This window comes from Taeniopygia guttata, chromosome 2, assembly GCF_048771995.1.
Source record: "Taeniopygia guttata chromosome 2, bTaeGut7.mat, whole genome shotgun sequence".
Taxonomy (NCBI): Eukaryota; Metazoa; Chordata; class Aves; order Passeriformes; family Estrildidae; genus Taeniopygia; species Taeniopygia guttata.
Window position 1 is genome coordinate 11194407 of NC_133026.1, and position 15447 is coordinate 11209853.

At 40.5% G+C, this 15447-nt stretch overlaps 1 protein-coding gene across 3 annotated transcripts in view; it reads right to left on the minus strand.

Annotated features, from left to right (window-relative positions):
* The window catches only part of ADARB2 (adenosine deaminase RNA specific B2 (inactive)), a 303538-nt gene extending 289515 nt beyond the window's left edge, over positions 1-14023 (minus strand). Inside the window, exon 1 of one of the 3 annotated variants that reach the window (XM_072925331.1) lies at positions 13454-14023. In XM_072925331.1, the coding sequence (XP_072781432.1) occupies positions 13454-13553 (100 nt within the window). In that variant the 5' untranslated portion in view covers positions 13554-14023. The remainder of the gene's footprint in view (positions 1-13453) is intronic. The other 2 variants (XM_030264306.4, XM_072925332.1) reach the window with 2 other exon arrangements.
* Positions 14024-15447: the final 1424 nt, after the last annotated feature.

A 15447-nucleotide genomic window follows, 5' to 3' on the forward strand; every position in this document is an offset into this window, starting at 1 on the left:
TTGCTAATTAATCAGTTATAACAGCATAGGGGATTACAGCACATGATTAAAACACACTGAAAACAAGAAAGACAAAGGAGGATGGAGAAGGGAGTATGGAAGCAGGTCTGTCAACAGAGAAACACCTCTACATAAGCAGCTGAAAATGATGCAGCTCATAAAAAACTTGTGCTTAAGAATTAAAATCCAACTACAACAACAAAAAGACCATCTTATAAACTAAATTAATTCATGTAAACTTGTTCCAATGTTTATTTTAAAAAAATTACAGGGTTGCATCCAAGCTCCTTATGAAGCCTAGGACAAAACTTCCATTGAGTCCAGCCCTTTATATAAATATGAATGCACATTAATAGAGGCGTTGCTGGAGCACATATTGGCACATTAATATGCATAGTACAAGAGAGTCTCTGCTTAAGTACATAAATAGAAATTGAATATAAACATATGCATTCATAGCTTTGAAGTTCCATTCCTAACAAAACAGCGTAGAGAAATTATTAGCATTTTTACATGATGATTTCTGCCTAAGTCAGATAGTGAAGTGCTACTGATACCTACAAGGCATTCAACAGATGGGGAGTCTAGACTGATAACTTCTGTGCTAGGCAAGTGTATTTTTAAACCTCATTTAACATTCAATTCTGATGCTGTCCTGTAGGGATGAACTCAGGTGCTTTCCTGAGTGTGCAGTTTTAACTTGTCACTTTATGAAACTAATTTGGCAGTGATCTGCGCCTGATAGTGCCAGTTAGCATGGCCCCAATCCCTCTAAATGTTACCACCAAGATCAATCTGTGCTGAAGACAGTGTCACCACCCATATGAGAATGTCCTATGAGATGCAGGTCCCATAAGCTGTAGGGTCTGGTGGCCCTCAAAAGCACAGATTCCCACGTAATAGGGTAGAATTAGGCTCCTGTATTCTTCCTGTTAACTCTGCTCTCAATCTTTCTCTTTTTTCTAGTGGAAATAAAAAGGGGAATTGTACTTTAGTTTGCAACTTCTCAACAATGTTGATGAATGCACATTTGCTGTAATATTATCTACTCCACTGAAATTAATAGCTAATTTTAATGATGAAAGTGGATATGATACAAGTGAAGACAGAATAAAGAATAATTTCTAGTTCTTTTCTAGTTTTGGAAAATGAATGCAAGAAAGTGATATCCTGTTAGAAATACCTTTGCTTACCATTTATACAATTTTAAGATGTATTACAAAGGTACCATTTATTTGTGTGGTTCATTGCTTGCCATGAGAGACCTGCATTTGTTCAAAGTAATGACTTATTCTAGATTTAAAATTTTAAAAGGAAACTAATGTAAAAACATAATGAAATCACCTTCAAATCTGCTTACGTTCTCACTTCCCATACAAAATTATTTTCATCACAAAAATAATCCCCCAAATTTGTCTGAGATTATTCCAGCAAATCCCATGCCCAACAAATCCTAAAACATGCTCCACCTGTTAGTGAAACTATCATAGTAATTGTCTGGGCTTTTATCTAATGAATATGCATTACAGCAGTCAAAACAAATTCTATCTTAATCTATATTACTGGGGAAAGTTTCTGAAACAAGCTGTTGCAGAGATATTTATATAATAGGTTGTCAACATTCAGCAAAGACAAGCTGTCTGCCAGAAGGGCTGATGGAAACAGTTTCCTACATTTGGTCAGGGAGATGTTTTTGTGCCACCCTTATGCCATGCTTTTGTCCCAAGGTGTGCTGAGAGCATCCCATGCCCTGGTGCTTTCTCTAGCACGCCTGCCCACCTGTATTGCACCTCCCTGCAAAGCCTGAGATGATCATGACCAAAAAGTCTCTTCCACGTAGATTTCTGTGAGTCACCTGCTCTTCTACAACGTGCAAACTCACTGGCACCTGTTGGGGAAATGACTGATGGGGATTCAGCTGGCTGCCTGCACAAGGGCTGTGTGTGACTGCACCTGCAGGCAGGCAGGTGCCTGACACCAGCAGTTCCAACAGGATGGTATGGGGCAAACCAGCGACAGCAAAGGCACTGGAAACCAAGATTAACAAGATTCGTAAAATCAATCAAGATTAACAAGCCACTCTTCCCAATCAACTGCCCGCCTATGATGCACACATTGCTTTTGCTATAATGGCCATTAAAAGAATAGTCTCAGCCTCTTATCTTGACTTTTTGTTGTCTCCCTTTTCTGCCTAAAGAGCACAGGAAGCAACTTTACATGCCAGCATCAGAGAAACATCTACTCAGCTCAGGAACTGGTAGCAAGATCAGTTTAGATATGCTAAAACAGAACAAGCCCTAAGAAATATATGCTGTAAGAAAGTGCATTATGAATTTTTTTTTTGTATGTAGAAAATCTTTAGGAAAATAATAGTAACTCCTTATCCAGTTTCTGATTCTAGGAAGAAACCTAAGCATCAGCACATTTGTATGCAGATCTTGTTACTTATTATTTACTGCTTTTCTGAGCAGCAATGGAATGACTGAAGAAGTGATTTTGCTGAACCAAGGCCATATGTTACCCCAAAGACCTTTGATGATATATTGGTCCTCTCCAGGCACCAATCTCATATATACTTTCCTTTTCATAATTTGTATGAATAGCAGCTGCTTCAGTAGGTGAGGATACAAACAAGGGAAGAAAGTAAAAAGAAGGGGAGGAACGAGATGGGTGTTTCAGTAAATAAGAAACAAATTGAAGAAGTGCAAATATGTGGATTTTCAAGGTTACATACACTTTTGTTTTAGGGTGATTTTTTTGGAAAATTTGTGATTATTGGGATGGCTTCTGTAGTGCTTAATTCATTCTCCTGTTAAAACAACACTCTGCAAGACCCAAACCAGTGTAATTTGCTGCTGCTTGGTTTCAGTTAATTTCAGAGACAAATGTTTTGAGGCAAAATTAAGATAATTATGCATGAGGAATAGATTTTTAAATTTTTTTTTGAACTTTATAAATTATTTTCCTGGACTTAGAAATGAGTGCTTGGTTCTTTTTTCATCTTAAGATGTATCTGCCACACTTTAGTCAAAGAATTATTGTCAAAGACTAGAGTGAATTTAGAGTGGTTTTAGCTAAAGTGGAATAGTCTTCCGGTCTTCTGAAGAGCTTCTGCATAAATGAAATTTATGAACTACAGTCAAGGTACAAATGTAGGGACTATGATTTTAATGGAAATGAAAGTGATGGAATTTAGAAATTAGTATTTAATCCTTGTGAAATTAAGTGATTAATCTAAAAGGATAAACCTCATTTAAAAAAAGTAATCCGTTACAGTTTCAGTGAATTCCACAACCAAATTCTTGCAGCATCTGAAGGAAGTAATGTATATTACAAAAATGGAGTTATTGTGGTTATTCTGCAGACTTGTTCACAATGTGCTGCATAATACTGAAGAAAGAGTTGCCTTTTAAACGTGCTTTTAAACTTTGCTACCTAGAAACCTCACCCTCAGCACCTAAAACAAACCATTGCGGGAGAAACAGAAGCTGAAGAGCAAATGTGATTTAACAGCACAGAAGAACCAGATCCCACGCCTTTGTTAAATACAAAGCAGATGGGCAAACACGCAGCCCTCTTCTCTCCAAGAGCAGCAGGTGGAACTGCTTTGCCATGCCCTGCTCAGGCAGGGATTGCCGGCTCCTGCCTGGCATTCCCGGTGCCCGGCCGGCGTGCAGCCTGGCACACAGCTCACCTTGGGATGGGCAGCTCCTGGGGACCGCCGTGCCACAGGGCAGAGACAGACACAGATCCTGGCAGGGACAGATCCCGGCGGTGACACGTCCCAGCAGGGACAGATCCTGGCAGTGACACATCCCAGCAGGGACAGATCCAGCTACAGCTGTGACACAGCCACGGCAAGGACTGCTACAAACCGGAGCCAGGTTCCTTGGACACTTGGAAGCGGAGCAGACTTCCTGCATTTCTACTTTTTGTTAATTAATTCTGCAGCAGATTAACTGCTGTGACTCAATTTCCCTCCCGTAAAATGGGTGAATACGGCCTGTCCGCCTGTGAGAGTTAATAACTTTCCAGAAGTAGTTTGAGAGTGTACATAGCATGATTACATTGATGCAATTTTATTAACTCTGGGCAATATGAATCCTTGCTGTTTGGGATGAGTTGGGATGAGAACTAGCTGAAGAGAAGGATGATCTTATCCTTGTCAGGAAAAAATAGTCCAGTGTGCCTTACATCATTAAAGCACAAATTTAATAAGGAATTCAGTGCTAGCCTTTAGGAAAATCTGACAAAACATCTTTGTCTATGGCTTCTTACCACATTTAAGCAGAATGTATCATAGGCTTAAAAATGTGCCTGGATTAAACAATCTATAAAGCAGTGTTCTGTTAAACTACTTCTGTTACAAACCAGACTTCTAACTGCAAAGGATTATTTCATTTCTGACTAGTCAAAAACTGTATATATTTTAAAATTACCATTTTTTTTTGACACCTAATAACCATCTCCTGGTAACTGGTCCTGTTAACAACTTACTGCCCACTTTTACCTTGCAGTTTACACTTCGTGCTCTACCATGAAAATATTTCAAAATTTTTTTTTTTTTTAACAAAATGAATGCAGAGATGAAGTCTTCTTTTAAAAGAATATAAGAGGGTACAAGTTAACCTAGAGAAACTAGCTTTTCACTTGTTGTGGCAGAACCAAAATTATTCACATTTATCCTTGAACACTTTTGTGTATTCCCTCTTCTTGTGCAGGAAATCTAAAGGATTTGCACAGTGAAACATTAAAAAAACCACCAAAAAAATCACAGCATCAAATGTCTTCTGCTTATGGATTCCAGTTAACGGCACAAAAAGTCCTCTTTGTGGGTACAGCAATTCTCTGTTACACAACTGTAAAAACTGATCATTATAAACATGAATTGCAAACAAGTATCTTGATTTTAGAAACAACAGATTTTACAACAGACACGCATCAGATGCTTTAGCATAAATAAATGATAAACACAGGTCAATCAATAATCTCTGAAGCAGTTGCAAGTGGAAGAAACCTGCTGTCAGTAGTATTAAAGAACATTCCCTTTTTGTACTGTTTATTTTAAACACCTAAATCCACAAGCAGCAAGAGCTGAGCGCCACTTTAATTACTGCACTGCTCAACAATGAGGCACTGCCGACCACTGCAGCCTGCCTCCCAAAATCACCATTTATACGGACATGTAAATAGCAATTCAGAATTGACAAGAAGAAGGGAAATTACAGCCTGGAAATCAGCTAATGAAAGTTAATTTTAGGTAAGTTTTGTTCAAGAAGCCCTGGGCATTTTGTCTGGTGGTTTGCAGCAGGGCTGCTGGCATGGATGCAATATAGAGCACAAGCTCAAAGTTGGCTTCTGCTGTGTTAGCCCTTCTGTAGGATTCAGCTGGAGAAAGATCAGCACACAAACTTTAGAAAAAATCCACCTCTTTGGTAAAGGTTTGGGGTTTCCTGACATGAGTATTATGGATTCCTGTATATACACCTGACTTCATCATGCTGAATTACTAAGCTACTCAAAAACCATACCTACACAAATGGAACGTACAAATGTTTTAAAAAGTCTGGCTTATAAGAAGTGTCTTTCATTTCTTTATTTCTCACTCTAAAAATAAACAAAAAAATCCACAATCCTTGTCCAGTTGTGCCTTTGTGATTTGTCTGTAGGATGACTGTTATTGCATAGAGAAAGATCACACACAAATACTATGAGAATTTTTATACATACATTTTAAAAATTATAACCTCATACAGTCTGGATGGATGAATGTGAATAAACACAAATGATATAAGAGTATTTTATTTTTATATCACTAAACAAAATACTTCAATGCAATATAGAACTTATTCATATAATTTGAACTCTAAAGGCTTTAAAACCCTTTGTCTCATATAACCTGGAGTTTATTACAGTCATTCACTTCATACAGCTAGACAACTATATTTCACACAAAAATGTATATATGTACCTATATACTAAGGCACAGACACAAATGTATGTAGAAACACAGTTCTGCAACCCTGACTGATACTGAAAAGTTTCAATTTCTACTCAGAGTAGGGGCACCAGAATTAGGCCTTATACAAAGGTAACACATTATTACAGTTGGCTTGAAAGTAGTCATTTTACATTTGTTAAATCCCACTACTGAAGGAATAAATAGCCATTTCACAGTCTCTGAGAAGTGGCAAGAAGCAAACAATTGCATAAAATCAGTTGTGTGTAAATACCTAAGAAGATGGAGCTAAAATATAGTCAAAATCTACTTCTTTCTTTCCACACTTCCCAGCATCTTTAACTCTTCACACTGATGTTTCATTAGCATTTGGAGAAAGGTGATTTTATTAATAATTCTGAGCACCATTCCTCTTGCAAGGAACAAAAACTGGGGGAGAAAAAGTCACACTTTAGCACGAGGTATTTTGCCGAGATCCACTTATTGCTCGTTCCTCATTCCAGACTCGCACAAAAAATGCCACTAGTACATAGTGCAGGTTTCAGAAACAGCACTCACAAGTGGCACAGATCCAAAGTCAGACACAGTAGTTGGTTTAGCATTGAGCCCAAATCCAAACCCAGCAGAAACACTTTCAAAAACACAGATTAGCTTGGAGGGGTAATCCCCTATGACACAATATTCATCTGATGACGATGCACTAGCAGTCATTCCAGTACCTGTGGAGTTTTTCTGCTTAACAAATCATCTTGTGTTTGTTAAATTTGTTTTCATCCCCTTTTATTCTACCCTTTTGTTTCTCTTTTCCAAGAGAATAAGAAATGGGTGGAGTGAATTAATTTTTATTGTAATCATCCGAACCTCAGTAGAGAATCAAAGTAAGAGACTAGGAATCAGTCTCAATTTTGTTCTATTTTTACATATACCACAAAGGGCGTTGAGTGGGAACAGAGAGGAAGGCAACTTAAAAAGCTGTCAGGAAAATTCCAGGGAAATGTGCCTGCCTTCCTCCCAGCTGTGCTGCTGTTTTTGGGAGCACAGGGCAGAGGGACGCGCATCGCCACCGCCGCGAAGCCAAGCAGAGGCGCCTCCTGAACCGCTGCCATGCCACGGCCTCCGCCGGGAAACGGCAGAGTGTAAAAAGCCTCACAGTGAGCAGCAGCGATTAAACTGCCTACAAATCACCTTTCCACCTAATCCAAGCAAGTCAGGAGTCAGATAATTTCCTGAAAAAGAGGATTCGTATCTCACTTTAAAAAATGAAATCCTTCTTAATGTATCCTACCCAAAGCCAAAGCCTACAGTCACTGAATTGAGCATCAAACTTAGTAGTGTGAGTCTCAGCTGAGCTAATCAAATGCCTCAAACTCCCTACAAATGTTTTGTTTTTCCACATCTTGAATGAACAAAATTCCCAGGCCAGCTACGTGCAGTCTCAACAGAAAAAGTCCTTCCACTCCTATTAAACATGCTGAAATTTTCCTTCCTTTAAGGCCTCTGTCTCAGTAAATCAAAAAAACACGAATAAATTAGAGTACCCTGTTTACCTTCTTTATAATCGTTCTTCTTTAATATGATTTTACTGTATCTTTTATTGTGTTTATTGCCAAAGTAAACAATATAAATCTTATTAATTTTCTTCTACCGAAATTTTACACATCTCTAATGCCTTTTGCCATATGTCTCTGAATCCTCACTATTTCTAGTACACATTTGGGAGCTGGAATAGCCAGAACAAAAGAGAATATACTCAGTGAAAATACACCTTTCATTCATTAATGTCACGGTAATATCTTCAATAATAGCCGTCCTGCTCTTTATGCACTGTGCCCTGCTCCGTGCTTCCCTTGTTATCACGCTTTGCTTAGCAGAGATTTTCATTAAACCACCATGGCAATGTCCAGCCCTTAGTCCAGAGTGTGTATTGTTAATTCAGGGTCCAAAAATACATCCCCGTATTTCAAATCTGCTGTAAGAAGCAAGAAATTTGAGACTGACTGAATGACAATAACTCCATCCATTTAATGCTTTCTGTTAAGGCATTAAATTTGGCTATTTTATGACTCAGGGAGGGTTGCCTATTAGTATAGGTTGACAAGCTGCTTCCGCCAGTTAACAAAGCAGTCTTTTTAATATGTTATATATCACAATATGCTGTTAAAACTCCTCCGGGTTGGCTGCTTCGTTTCAAATTCATATAGCAGGGAACAAAGGTCAGCCAGAGCAGAAAGGTAAGCGCTTCGTTTTAGTACTGCAACTTACATAATTTGCAGGCAAAACAAGCTGGTTTACACAGCAGATGTCAAGTTCATCACAGATGCCTTGAGAATGATCTATCTACCGATGCATATCAGCCTTTTTTGTCTGGATAACTAATCGCTTACACGGAAAAAACGGTAAACTGCCTGAAAGGTTGTAGAGATAGTTAGCTGAAAACACAGGGATCAATTCACGTTCATTATTACTTGCAAAACCTATACAATATTGGCCAGCAGTAATTCAAAAGTAGTACAATTAACAGAGATCAGACAGATATACTCATGTTTGCTTTTTTGAGACTAGCTAACCTATAAGACATTAAAGGAACCTAAGAATACAGTTTGCACAGACCTTTAGTAACTTGGTATTTCACAAGGCAATTTCATCTAACCTTTCATTTTTAGTGCAGCATTTTCCATTTTAGGGTATCCCTTCAGAAAGGGCTGCCTTTAAGTATTTTTCAAAACTCCATTAATACCACTTAAACTGGAACTTGTAAGCAAAGATCTCACCTTATGGGAGAATTTTCCTACGCAAGTCACCAAGGAGAACCTACTAAATTTTAAGCAATATGAAGTGATTTCCAACAGCAGGATTCCTTGCCATTATATGCCTGTGTACTGCCACTGAGGAAAGCAAAACATCTGACAATATCTGTGCTCAGAAAGGTATTGCCCATGTAAGATGTGGTCAATATTCATACCAGTGCTTTTTCTACTTACATAATTAATACCTTGAGATAAAGTTGAAGTATTTTGTTCTCTTTGAAAGTAAAATACGCCATTCTATTGTCCTCACAATTACATGCTGTTCTCTTTGAAAGTAAAATACACCATTCTATTGTCCTCACAATTACATGCTGTTGCTAGGAAGTTACAACTCTGCTATAACCTAATCGTCTGCTATTTAGATATGGACTCATGAATCCCATATTTTTATTCTAAATTTAAGTTCAGTCATCGTAGCTAATGTCCTTGATGCTATCTCAAATTGCTGCCATTACACGGATCACTAGAAATTGGAGGTAATAGTAAAAAAGAAAAGAAAAAAGAAAGCTACCAAATTAGATGATGGATAAAGGTTTAATCAATTTAATTTTATCACCAAATCCATTCCCTTCCTCTCGAGCTGTCAGGGCACGAGATAAGCGGAACACATCGTGAAGCACAACACAATCCTTTTGTGGGGAAGGAGTTGCGTCCCTGAACCTCGCCAAGATGAAATACGCTCATTTATTACTTTGGCATTGCAGGATGATGAAGAACCAAGCTGGTTTCCTCCCTTCATCTTCAGCACAATCTTTCTATTTCATTAATTTTTCATGGAATTTCATTTCACAATAATTTCAGCTCTCTCACCCACTTGCTGCCCTTATTTAGTTTATTTTGTCAACTTTTATTTCATGCCCCATTGTATCAGCAGCGACTCTGGCCACGGCATTCTACCACATCAGGGATACCTGATGCCCTCCTGCTTCTGGTAATTAACTTCACTTAGTAGCCCTATAAATGGCATTGCAAATAAAGTGTCTTAATTGTTGTCTTACACTGGAAAATAACTAAGAAGGTTTATCTATCCAATCCCCTATTTCATACTTACTTTCTCTGTGTTGATTAGTAGGAAGTTGCTGGAGGCTGCTGAAGCATGGCCTTTTTAGTATTATCAGTAAATGGCAACTCTGCTTTTGTTTGGTCTACTTGTAATGACTTATCTGGGAAAACAAGCCTTCTTCAAAATCTATACCACAGGCTATGAAATGGGCACAAGCTGTGCTGAGTTCTGCCAGTACTCTGCCACATTCCAGAGGCCTGAGAAAACACAAGAACCTGCAAACACAGTAACCGCCTATAAAACCTTAAAAATTTAAAAAGTATTTCTCTAAATCAATAGGCACAATTTTCTCTCCTGGTCATTTTATACACACAATTAAAAAAAAAAACCAAACCAATAACTCAAAACCAAGCAAACAGAGAGAGATATAAAATATCAATTACTGCTGCCACATGAAATTAGTATGCAGATAATCTGTCAAGCATCCATATTTATTTTTCATTAGATCTCTGTAAAATTAAGATATTTACTTCCCACTGGGAGTTATCATACTGTTTTAAATGACAATGAAAATATTTCTACCTATACTAATTTAACAAATAGGTCTAAGTATCCACATTTGAACTTTTTAACACACATTCTGCACAGAGTGTAAAAGTGAATAAAATCACTCTAAGTCTAGGTTTGCAATGTGATATTCATTGCATAGACATTTATTGTTAAGGCAGGATCTTCTTACGAAAGGGTTGCTGGATTTCATAAACACAAAAATAAGATGCACGCAAAGTACTGGATGATGATATTGTACACAAGAATAATTTTCAGTGTCCTACACTTTTCAGTGCTTGATTTGCATATATGGATATTCTCTGACTCTTACTGCATGTGTTTTTTATCCTTTTTTTAGGCCAAATGCACAAGGAAATTCAGCTATTCAGAGAATGCTGTTTACTTTCCTTGCTTGAACTTGTTTTCTGCCCCCAGGAATGCCTAAAACAGAGCATCCAGGTGTAAAAGAAATGAAGTGCTATACCCATACACACAAATTTGTAATTCACACTGACCAGAGCAAAAAGATGACAGAAAACATGGAAAGTAAAACAGAAGAGATAAGCAACACTGTTAGGTAGAGAATAATAATTGTTTCTGCTGCTGTACATTCCTAGATATTCTAGTAGGCAACGTCTCAACCTGCTTTTAAGCACTGTTCATATGCAGCTTGGAATAAAATATAGTAAGTTGCATAAATAAGTTGAGTCAATTTCCTTAAGGACTGGGGATGTGACAGATAAATTCATTTCCTTACTTTGTCTAACACTCAAATTAAATTTAAGACTATAGTGAATTTTTTTGTCTACTTGTGTTCATAGGTATTTGAGTGTATGGATGTGTAAACATACGTGTGTAGTTACACACTTTAAAGTAGCTACTAACAGCATTCCTGCTATAAATAACAAGGTACGTACTGGTAAATTGTTAAGAACAAGTGTCTTTGGTCTAACTCTCTGCAAAGATTTTCTCAAAATCTATTAAACAGATCAAACCTGCAAAATAGTGGAGCCCATAATAATTCTCATTTAAAAAAATAGTAATTCAAAAGCCTAATAAACATTTCCTTGACTAGTTTCGTGAATAGTCTGTTTGTGAAGCAACACCTCCCTATTAGATACTATAAAAATAAAAGAAAAAAAGATGCTCGCTAAATAAAATACCATAATAGTAAAATCCAAACAGGATTTTGGACAGGACATGCATTAAATTACAGGAATTTTTTGGCCAGCAAGATTTTATAGGAATGTGTGTTTTTTTGAATGTATACTGTGACTACAAATAAAGGAAAAACAAAATCATACAGACACAAATCTGTAATTAGTATACTAACCAACTACATTATTTGAAAAGTGGTTACAAATAGCACATTTAGAAACATAAAAAGTAACACTTCAAGTGCACATCCTATTGATGTTGGCCAGTTAAGCACTTTCTAGAATGTGATTCACCTCTAGCTATGCATTCTGCAAATAGCTGTCAGCTACCACGTTGCTGTTGAGCAAGTTTCCATGTCTGTTTATTTTAAGACATTTAACTTCCACCTTGTTCTGGCAAAACAAAGCAAAAAAAGAATACATCAGAAAAGTCTTATTGAAAGACCCTAACTTTTGTCTGGTCTTAAAAACAAAATTAAAGTACATTTTCTCCACTGCATAGATTAATGGTTCACTCTTTTCTCCTGGCCAAGTACAGGTCACTAAAGCTAGGCTAAGTTTGCAATTCTGTGGAAAAACAGTTTTTCTACAACAAATCAGCATAAAAAAGTCTCCAGAGCACAGCTTGATTACAGAGAAATTTAAACAGTACCGAGTACGCAGGCACTCCTTTCAGAGAGTTTTAAAATTTATTCTGTAATGCCAAGTAAAAGGCAGCCTTTCTCACCAGGTGTTATAACCTGCTAAAAACCCAGAGTAACAAGTTGAGGTTGCACACCTACTTGAAGTCCTGATATAGCTAAATGTCTTGTTGTTTCTACTTGTGTGCAGGTCACTGTTTGTTATTGTGATTTTGAATAGAAAGAGTTAACAGAGGAAAGTAAAAATAGTCACAAATGACAATCAAATGACAGAAACTTGCATTTAGCATTTGCTACTACAGAAAAGCTGCTTTGACACCTTTCTAAAAAGTTATCAAATATCGCACTTACTGACTTTAACATAATCAATAATTAAGAGACACTTAGCTAACGGCACCTAAAGATTAGGTTTTCTAGAATCTTAAGGAGAAGCAGCGTATCCAGAGCATGAGCTCGAGTGCTAGCTGAGTAAAACTTGTGTGAGTACCACACAGAGATCATCATTACACGTTAGATTATATTTACTGCTTGGACAAACACTCGGACTTCGCATCTCTGCAGCTGAATGCCTTGCAGCTGGGCATCTCTGGCACTCTGCTCCTCGTATCACTTTATTTTACTTTAAAGTGCTCACAGCCGGTTAACTTCGTCTTTTTCAGGCAAAACATCAAAACAGGCGGTAGCGTGTCATCCCCTCTACAGGAGAAAGCAAGACAGCCTTGAGAAGAGCTGTTATCTAGGGCATATTCCCTGTTGGCAATGACATCCTGTAGCTTCACTTTTCCTGCTCACGGCAATTAGCGCCTTCCTAACCAGGGCTCGCTTACGGACGGGGAACAGCACCGAGACAGAAAAACTTAGCGGACCCGGTCTAGAAAAAGGAGGGAAGCCGTAGTTCGGAGGGCGCGACGGCCCCGGGGGCTCCGCGCCGCGCTCCGCCCGGGCAGCGGCACCTGAGGGCGGAGCGGCACCGCTGCCCGCGGGCTCGGGCGGGCCGGGCCGCGGCGGGAGGCGGAGGCGCCGCGCCCGGCCGGGGCAGGCCGGGGCTGCCGGAGCCCCGGGACGGCTCCGCCGCGCTGCGCTGCCCCGGACGGGGCCTGCCGAGCTCCCTCAGCCTCGGGCCGGCACAAGGCAGGGACGGCAGCGAGCTGCGCCCGGCCGCGGGGCCGCTCCCGGCGAAGGCACCGCCCGGCCCGCCCCGGCCGTCGGGGCAGCGATGGGCTGGTGCCGGCGGGCGCCGGGCGCTGACAATAGAGCTGCGAGCAGCCGATGCTGTGCAGATGGCAGGCGGACACAGGCGGGGAAAGAAAACAACAAGAAAATTACACCTCTCTTACCTTTCCTCTTTGATCTCCTCCTCCTTCTTCTCTTGGACTTGCATCTCAGCTGCCCGCTCGGCCCTCCCGACGCCCTGCCGCTGCCCAGGACGGATGTCATGCCGGCACCTCAGCCAGCAGCACCGCGGAGCCGACGTGTTCTCCTCCCGCGGAGTTTCTCCTCGTTCTGGAGGCGGCTTTTATAGGGCGGTGGGTCGGGCCGGCGGGGCTGTGGCGGGGCTGTGCCCGGGCTCCGCTGGCGCCGCCGCCGCGCAGGGGTCGCGCCTCCGCCCCGACGTGCCGGGCCCGGCCGGGGCGATGCCCGGGGCCGCCGCCGCGGCTCTGCCGCCCCGCGCCCACTTTTTGCACCTCTGCGAGTTGCCGGGCTCCGGCCGCTTTGAAGCCGATGGTGCGGGGGTGGGGGGGGGCGAGGGGGGCGGATTTGCTGCTGCAAAGTCTCCCGCAGCCCAATCGCTCCCGCCGCCCGGCGCTGACATCAGCTCCGCCAGCCCTCGCCCCCAAACTCCGCTCCCCCGGGGCTGCCGGCTGTGCCCGGCTCCCGGGAGAAAGCCAGGGAGAATGGCCCCGTAGGGAATAAAAACATCCTGCCTCCTCGTCTTGGAGAAGCCAGAGGGGCAGCTCGCAAGAAGGAAGGCTGCAGGGAGGATTTCAAGCCTTTTTTTTTTTTTTTTTCCTGTCTGCTTTAGACCATGTGGACACTGAACACTCCGCTTCCACATATACAGAAATGCCTCTGCTGTCCTCCCCAACCACTCAGTTATTTACTAGTTCATTAATTGCGATGCTTATTATTCCCAGTGAAAGAATATGAGTTACTGTTGAAGGATCCCTGTGTCAACAAACCTTATGCAAGAGGAGAGGATAAGTGTAGCGATTCCCCTTGAATCTCCAGTTATTTTTAAGGTACGTGCTCTGTTACATTGACGATCAAGGGCAAAAGCTCTGTGAAAAGAGGAGCGTGTTGTCGCTCAGACTCACACATTAACACTCTGCAGTGCCTCATTTAGGCAACTGTGCAATTAAAGTGTCGGGAGCAGAGGGGCTTTTACAGAGAGGAAAGATGACAACAGCAATCCTCTGAAAAGCTTGACTACAAAGCATTACATGTTCGTTACAAAAAGCCAGGGTACACAACAGATACGATACTGCTTTAAGTTACGAGAGACCTGCTGTTTCTATGCTCTATTGTCCTTACGTATTTTCACATTTAAAAACATGTATCTGGAAACCTAGGTGGTGACTGGAAAATGGAAGAATATTAAGAAAAATTATGTTAAATAATGAATGTCATCATTAGTGTCTACTGCATTTGCAGTTGGCTGAAGCAGTACAGCAAACCCTTGTTTATCAGAACTCCTTTAAATCTAAAACTTCCTCTTGTTGGAATGTAGGTTACCTGGCTCCTGCTGCTAACCACTTCCACTGCAACCCTCCCAGCTATTAGAAACCCTCTGTGTTTGGCTGGTATATAGGCCTCTGTAATTTTTGGATAAGTCAGAGCTACACGTTACAGATTTTCAAATAAAATAAACAAAACCACTTCCATAAAAGTCTCTAAAGGTGCTCATTTAAACCAGGATATGGATAACTCAGGTGTGCCAAGATGATGTCACCCCTTGGACCCTCTGTGCTCCACGAAGCAGGTCACATATGGTAAGAAGACCCTACGTACCCTCACTTTCAGCTATGTGGCTCAGGGGGAAACTGCCCTCCCTAAAGTAAGGGAGCCTGAGAATCCAGACCTGCATTGCTTGAATGTCAGATATAGTTCAGGAAGCTCTGCATGAAAGTAGGTTCTTACTTGCCTAGTTTTTACAGGTTACTGGCCGAGTTTTTTACAATATACACATCACCCAAACTGCTACATAGCTTAAGTAAACATCTCTTTAAAGTGCTTCTGTCTATTTCAGGGATAAAAACTTGTCTGCAGGAAAACAGAGAGGCAATCAGTATTTTTTATTTTCACCTTCAGCCTTTAACCTTCCTCCCCTTTT